Below are 8525 nucleotides of genomic sequence, written 5' to 3'. Positions count from 1 at the left end.
TGTGTGATTTAGGTCAGAACCTGGGCTAAGATAGTAAGGCTGCGTTCGCACGAATGGCGCACACCTCTATTAGACAGTAATATATCCGTATGTTAGTCGTGGTTTGCCATATAAGCTACGAAAGCCGGACGGAATGATTAATTGAATATAAATCGATAAAAGTAATTTACTTTTAATTTAAGACTAGTTGCATGAATTTTTTTTTTGTGGCAAACTTGGTTGAACAATACCTATGACGTGATTACTGCGCTAGAAAAGGAAATGTTATAATATTCGGGAGGTACACGGAGTTAGAAAAATTAAAGCCTTCCTTTCCCTCAAAATTTCGCACCTTCATCAGGCACTGAAGCTTTACTTTATGCAATAAGCTTTGACCCTGAAAGGGGTCCAGAGGACTTATTCTAAACATTAAAATAAACGAAATAATTTCATTAATTGCTATTGTTTTTAACTGAGCCGTGTTTTTTATACAGAATGTCTTTCTTAGTAAGTTGCCCCCGCCCCCCCTCCCGCCCCGCCCACTTTTCCATATGGGATAGTTTTCTAGGCACTTTCGTGGGCTGATCGGCGAGATGGCAGAGTCTAAGAATGTGCGCCGTGGACGAAGATAGATCTGGCACCTAGGTTACCCCAGTGCGGTGCCAGTGTATGGAACAGGTAGTATCGGCACCAGTGGTACCGATGGTATAGGGAGCATTCTCACATTTCTCCTTCGTGAAAGCTCACGTTTCCAGATGCTTTCGTTGAGACACTGCGCCTTTTGCCGAAGAGCGCAGGCGCTGCGGTACTTTCAGAATATATTATATGGTTCTTAGACCCCATGTTCACCCTCAACTCATGCATGAAGACATTGTTTTTCATTGACGTCAAGGAGAGGTTGAATCATCTTCCACCATTTATTTTTTCTCTTCGTACATCTACCTCTGTACGTCTTGATAGCAGGCGCAAGAGGCGGTAACTTGTGCTTTCTGGCTTGAAAAATTGATGGGATTTCGAACACAGGTAATTGTGTTCCTGTGGCTTTTATAGACCACAATAGATTGTGACCCATTAACAGCGGCAACATACATTTTCCTGCTTACAATGAAAGCAAAAGCGACGGAACAAGTGATATCTACGATAGTGATTACGCAACATTCTCGTAGCATTACGGCCCAATATGTCCGACACAAGAGATGTTCTTTATGAGGAGCGCGAATTTTCGGATGGCAATGTGTGACCCTTACTGACACCGATCCCTGGACGTTTGATTAAAGTCAGTAGGGTATGTCTAGGGGCGTTTACACCGAGTGGTCCTACTAATGTAACAAAAGCTTATCAGCATTAAGTCTCAAGAATAGTATTTGTGGCTTGGGCCAGAAGCCATGAAATTAAAGTCGGCAAATATATATTCTTTTTCAGAACTGGCAGCCGTAGTCAACGTCTTTTCGCTACGGACGTCGATGAAATTGCAGAACTATATGTTTATTGTGAAGCTTGGAGTACTGATTGCCATCGTTTTAACGGGCATCGTGTGGGCCTTTCAAGGTAAGCACGCAACTGCTATGCTAATGTGTGGTTACTATTTCAAGGGGCATATGTTCAAGCAGTTATACCAATAAGACTTAAAGCGACAATAACGGAGAAAATATTTTGACGTATATCAGGAAACAAACGTTCTGGAGAGGCTCAGTAAGCCAGAAAAAGACGCAGAAGCGAAAGACGGATGGTGACGCCCCCATGAAGTTCTCGCGCTAGCATTCCGTGACGTGAAAGATATTGACGTCACGAGCTAAGTCCATGACGTCAAAGTCCGGGCTAGATTGTTCGAGATTAGCTAAATGTTTATAAGGAATGATAGATTGTATAGTGCTTTAAGAGAGCCCAAGGTAGAACGTATGAAGTTTCACGAACGTTTAGGGCACAACAACAGCCCAGACACGAAAAATGGCACGAAATTTTAAAACTGGTGTTGGCTCTAGGGTTCTGGCTCAAAACTTAACAAAGCGCAAGTTGGGCCTTAATTTTTTCCTCTAGAAATCAAGCTCCTATGGCTCAATTAGCGAAATAGATTATATAGATATAATAATTTATGTGTCGAAAGTCGTGCAATGTTTAGCTAACGTTCTTTTAAGGTCTTGTCAAGAAAATTCCCAAACCTAAATTTCATAAATACATGTAAGACAACAAAAATTATGAAAGTAGTCTCCGCTGGCATAATTTTGTCTTTCAAGAGATACGCTCCATACAATAAGCATGTCTCTTGCCCCTCCCCACGCAATAAAATGTACTTCTTCTTGAGCATCTCGGCGAGTTGGCAGCTACTTGAGCCTGTATATAATATTAAAAGAAAGAACACTACGGGCATGTCCCACAAGCACAAGGATACTTAGCAGCAGTATTAAACCTTCGTCAGGAATGTTATTATGTCATGTGTCGTCCTAGAAGGTAGGGAAGGATTTGTGCGTACTGAACTGAATATCGTGTTTTAAAATCTTAAATGTGACAATTACAGTAGTTCTCATTGTATGCATTAAACTGTTGCAAGAATACTGGCACTGGCTGCAGGCTAGTGCAAGTCATTGGTGAACGCTATTTCTGTGCAGTGCCGCTTCTGCTAGAGAAGTTCTCATTCAGCGGACGAACGACACCGAGGGGAGTCGTGGAAGCCTTCGCTGTGGCAATGTTCAACGGTGCCGGAAGGTAATGGTAACGCGCACAAAATTTTCTGCCTGACAAAAAAAATGAATTGATTTTCAGAAATTCGTAGATGTATACGAATCCGAGCAGGTCATAGATCAAAGACAGCAGAGCTCCATAAAGAGAGCTCGCACAACCTTTGGAAGTCCTAGAGGTTCGGCTTTGCGCACTGCCCGAAATATATCGAACCACCGCGGTAGCTTAGTGGCTGTGGCGTTGCGCCGCTGAATGCAAAAAATTAAAATAAAAGAAAAGAAGAAACTGTCGTGCACTTAGATTTAGGTGCACGTTAAAGAATGCCAAGTCATCTCCGTGATGATTTCCGTGATACATAAATCACCGGCAATCATTAACTCCTCCTCTGACGCCCAGCCACACACTGCGATAGAGACTACGAAGGACAAGATCGGCGGGAAGACCACATCTGCCGAAGTTTAGCCGGCTCTATGAAAATGACAGCAATCACCAACCGAATAAAGCGTTTCATGGACAACCCCCAGCGTCTACTGTCGGTGATTTATTCGACCAGGACAGGCAAGTGGCTGCAATGCGACAATCGCTAGTTAAGACGATCTGAATGATACTGAACAAGCTGCAAACACCAGCCGCTCGATGTGCTCTGTAAATACTGGATGCCATAAATTCAGTGCTTGCTAAAATCGTATCAGCAACATGGTTCGGCCAATAGTCTCCTCCTGCCCTGAAGTTAAATGTGTCTCGAACCTAAAATGGAATGCCAGAAGTCACAGGACATGTATGCCAGACTACCGCCAATTGGTTCGCACAAATTGTTTCCCCATACTGGTCATTTGCGAGCCCAATACATCGACCTCACTCAGACTTTGTGGAAACCAATCTTTCGTCTCGTCCACATGCGGGGCGTGCAGCAAAGTTATCCTTTACATCCGCATGAAAATTACGTATGTCGCCCACGTGGTTGAGCCTCACAATTACAATCAAGATATCTGCCTGTACGTAAAAAAAAAAAGACCGTGCCATTCAAACTTATTGGAGCCAGCATATCCCCAGGGGATCCCTTTGACGGCAAAAGCCTGAAGCAAGTGCTGCTAATGACCAATGGACCTGGATTATCACAGGTGACTTCCACACGCATCACCAACTATGCGGAAGCACCAAGTTTGGTTCCACAGGCAGGAGTCTTGCCTCTTTGGCTGCCGAACATATGTGCAATGTGAATGATGGCAACCATACGTATCTGCGGGGGTGCCACCTACAATGGCTGCTTGGACTTGACTTTAGTGTCATGACATTTCACCTCGAGCATCCAACGGATTAGGGACATGGAGACCCACGGAATCGGCAATAGTCCGACACACATCAAGACAAGTGGAGTTGAGTATGATTGGCCTTCATCTCTGTTCCTCCCGCAGCCTCAAGTGAACCTTGTTATTCCCAGAATTACAAAGAAGGCGACTCATCCATTCCCGGCTCTGAAGCAACTGACGCAAAGGACATATCATGACCGCGCACATATGTACATATAGGCGATTGATTCGACCTCATCTACCAGCATAGTTGCCGATTTCGCCATTCTAGAAAAGCGGCGGTAGAACTCAGAGCCCTCCGTGTCGCTATAAAATACGTCATCAATGAGCCGGCCCAAAAATGGGGCATATTTTGTGACACTAAGGCAGCTCTCACTGTATCAATCCGCCCTAGATTACGGAACATAGGAGGAGATGATATTCGGCATTAGGAAATATGTCACCATGCTCTGGAAACAGGGCACAACGTAATCTTTCAGTAGATTCCTGCTCGCTGTGGTCAGCAAAGCCGGTGACGACTTTGCTGACCGGGCTGCCCGGTCGGCCCACGAAGACATCCATACGCGTCCAATACATTTGGTGAAGGCGGACGCTGCCAGGGAATTTCGTGAGCTTACACTCAAGAAGACACAAGCTTTGTGGAGTTAAGGTGCCTTCCATTTCTGACTGGGTAATCTGGACCCCTTGCTACAGCTATAATCGCCATCTAGCCTGTCCCACGGCCAAGCAATCTAGCTATACTGCTCGTGACCGGGAGTGGTGTTCAGAAAAGCTTACTACTGTGGGAATGGCTCATAGCCCGACGTGCGACGCATTTAGGTGCGAGGAAACCATCCAGCACCTATTGTGTACCTGTTCCCTCTATGACGTAAAACACCTCTTAATCTGGACAAATTTGAACCAGCTGGGCTTGAGACCGTTCTCTGAGTCAAAGATACTCGGGCTGTGGCGACATCTGTCGCTGGCACAAAAAACGATTCGTGCATTAGTACAGTACTTGAAATGCACAGGTTTGAGAGACCATTTATAGTGCTTCTCTGCATCCTCCCACGTGCACTTAGTGATCGCTCTCTTCGTCTTTTTTCTGTTTACATTACCCCTTTCCATACCCCGCGTGTAGGTTACCAAAGTGGTCGCTCGCCTGGTGGACCTCCCTGCCTTTCCTCTTCTCGCATTCTTTCTCTCAGGAAGTGCTCCACATCTTTACACATGTTTAGAACACAATCATCAGTTATAGAGAACCATTCTAAAGTCCCCTCTACCTAATTTCGGCCCTGACCACTCCCGCTTTTCAGCATTTTTGTTCTGTTTCGGGCGTCACTCTGGCGGCTCCATATGCTGTTCAAGAGAACAGACTGGTGGGGTAGTTGGTACTGCATTACTTGAGGCAAAGCGCAAAATAGCACGTAGGACAACCGAAGGGAACAAGCACACAGCGCTGCTAACAAATGAATTTTATTGCACATGGTTACTCCATATATACCACAGTACAACAGGAAGAAAAAAAGCCACCATCGCAATGGCTGCTCGCTCTGCTCGGATTTTACTGGCTTCTTGATTATATAAGTCGCGATCATCAGGTGGCACGCCCATCGCAACACTCACATTTGTAACGAAACGCAAACAAACTCTACAGTATAGTGTTGTATAGCCGGCGTCAAGGCTTTATGAACTAGGGGATTACAGAAAATGCATTTCCGAGTAATTTGGGGCCGCAGTCAGTTAAACCATGCAACTCTATGTTGTTCGCAAATATCAGCGCATACTTTGATATTCGGATACCAAGATGCTTGCAGAAACTGCCGAAATAAACAGGGTCATTTTTATCTAGCGGTCAGGAATATATGAAGGCCCACTGTACTTAGCGCATGCAGCACCACTGTGAAATGGAGCTGATATTATTGGTTATCAGAACATTGACTCAAACAAGAAATTACGGTAAAGATACCGGACTATAAATAGCGTTACAGAACGTTATTTCTCTCTGAGGGTCTTTTTGCTTCAGTCACTTTCCTGGTTATAGAAATCATACGGCAACTAGCCCAGCCAAAATTATTCTTAACGTATGATATTACCATTACAGGACACGCTACCGCCAAAAAAAAAAGAAAGAAAGATGTGAACCGCTGGCCATATGACATGAAATATTTTATTTTGAGTTCTGAAGGTAGAAATCCTGGCAAGGTTTTAAAAATTTGTATTGATTACATTGTAGTTAGTTGTAAACACAAAAAGAGTGGGACAAAGGGAAAACTCCATCCTCGGTCCTGCTCTGCTGTGTATACGCTCTTGCTGCGTTGTATGCTAAGGAACTGCACGTTCTATTTTTACAAACTTTTACAAACTTGTGCAGTACGCCGATCTGCTGCATGGCCGAGGAGATGTCGGACCCCTGCCGAACAATCCCGAGGGCACTTTTGGGTGGTCTTTTCCTCGTTACTGCTGTGCACGTGTTTACCAATATGGCCTACTTCGTGGTCCTGGATCCGGGGAGCCTGACCGCAACTGAAGCGACTGCCGCAACATTTACACGACTGACGTGGGGAACCGCAGGACAATTCCTTGTGCCAATCGTCGTTTGCGTCTGTACGTTCGGGACGATGAGTTGCAGCTGCTTGACCAACGTTCGTCTCCTCATGGCATCCGCACGGAACAAGCATATGCCCGAAGTTTTCTCTCTCATATCAATGAAGACCTCACTTCCAGTGGTTTCCATATTCAGCAGGACGTGTATCGCGGTGGCATTCACCTTGACGGGCTCGGTGGGATTCCTTGCCAAAGGCTTTATGGCTATTGTTTCTGTCATGAATATCATGTCAATTTTAGCCATGCTCAAGCTACGCAGGACCCTCAAGGAAACATCGAGAGGCATCAGAGTTCCAACGTTCATCATACTTATAAACCTTGCCATCTTGTTGACCCTTGTGACCGCACCATTGCTGGGAAGAAGTCATGTCACGGAGTATATCGTGACATTTGGAACCATGCTGCTCGGATTTCCTGCGTACTTCTCTTTCTGCGCATTGAGTCAAACGAATGCAGCAACGGCTCTCTTCCACTTTGTTCAGAAACTTTTTCAGTGTGTACCGTGCGTTCCCTACAGGAGATAATGTGTGGCACCAATAAATGCAGCCGCATTTTCTTACTAGTAGTGCTGATTGGTGCGCCGTGCACTCGCCAGAGCCATGCTATCTGTCCCGACCGTCGAAGTAGAACCCGAAACTAAGTTGTCAAGGAACTTTCGAGCAATGCGATTCGAATGGAGCTTCAAGCAACTAAGGGCTGAGAGGACGAAATGCAGGGTGTTGCAAATGAGAGAAATATAAAACGTTTCGTTAGCCTCTTGATTTTCAGCGGACGTATTTGAAAACAAAATTGGGCACATATCCAAAAGTGTTTATGTTGAGTGTGTTTGTATATTCCTTCCTCCACCATTATGCAGATTCCTGCACATTTCTGCGTCGTGGTCACAATTTTTTTCTTTTTTGCTATGTCTCGGTTTATACGAGGCTTTTCCATTGAGGAAAAAGTCAGTCAATTCGTCTAGAATTGCTTAGCTAGCACCGACCGCGTGAAACTCTCTAGATATGTTAACCTTGCCTCTACTTGTTCTGAATGAGATTTTGTTTATACAATATGATTTATCCCCACAAAAAAGAACAGACCGCTTTTATGACCAACTCTTGCTGGGTTCAGCTCTTCAGATGTCAACCAATCAGCAGATGTTACAACGAACATTTACGACTGGACAATAAGGTAAATCACTTGTTCTGAATTTTAATCACTCTTTGCTTATGTAACTTTTCTTATAACGTCCTTTTTCCTAAAAGAAAAAGAATCAAAATACTGTTTTTTTTTCTGCAGCAGGTGAACATTCTTCTTCAGGTGAGATGTTGTTTACAAATAACAACTTTGATAAATTTGTTAACTCCTCACCACCAGGTTGAATGAGCAAAGTGTGTATTAGTAGAAACGCATGCATTCTTCAGATACACAAATATTTCCGAAAAAAGAATAGCTTCCTTTCTTTAACCTGCACGTCGAAACTGTATTATAGTTCTTATTAAACTTTTGCGCGCACAAAGACAGGAGGTCGAACAAAGAAGGGAGACACACCACCGAAACGTAACGCTTTTGAACTATTTTATAGTTAAGCGCAGCTATCATAGTTAGTTGCATTCAGTTTTTATGTCAATGCTACAAAGAATGCTACACCACGCAGCATACATGTATAAATATTTTTTTTTTTTCATGTAGAAGTGTCGAAAAACTCCTTCGAATGCAACGGTGGGAATAATTTCAAAACTTCCAACCGGCATCTTTAACACGTTGGGGCTAGATATTTCTGTCTCGCAACAAGTTGCATCTCTCGCGTTGATATGGCTTTCAGACATATCGCCGATTATACTTGCAACTGCAGTGCCCACGCACGGCCTTTAACCCGTGATTCCGGCGTTCTGAGGCCGCTGTCTATTCTCGTTGCGCCATATCGCGCTTCGATAGAAAAGTTCCGGAAACCAACATGGCGCTGACTTGCAATGAAGGCATGCGCAGTCACGT

The 8525-nt window shown here is 44.3% G+C and overlaps 1 protein-coding gene across 1 annotated transcript; it reads left to right on the top strand.

Annotated features, from left to right (window-relative positions):
* Positions 1-1414: 1414 nt before the first annotated feature.
* LOC126519183 (b(0,+)-type amino acid transporter 1-like) lies at positions 1415-7340 on the top strand. The gene is made up of 3 exons (XM_050168802.3): positions 1415-1527; positions 2586-2682; positions 6319-7340. Exons 1-3 carry the CDS (start codon positions 1443-1445, stop codon positions 7073-7075), a joined length of 939 nt encoding a protein of 312 aa, XP_050024759.2. The 5' UTR covers positions 1415-1442; the 3' UTR covers positions 7076-7340.
* The last annotated feature ends 1185 nt before the right edge of the window (positions 7341-8525 follow it).

The sequence above is a fragment of the Dermacentor andersoni genome, chromosome 10, assembly GCF_023375885.2.
Source record: "Dermacentor andersoni chromosome 10, qqDerAnde1_hic_scaffold, whole genome shotgun sequence".
In the NCBI taxonomy this organism is placed as follows: Eukaryota; Metazoa; Arthropoda; class Arachnida; order Ixodida; family Ixodidae; genus Dermacentor; species Dermacentor andersoni.
This window is presented reverse-complemented; position numbering and strand designations above follow the sequence as displayed.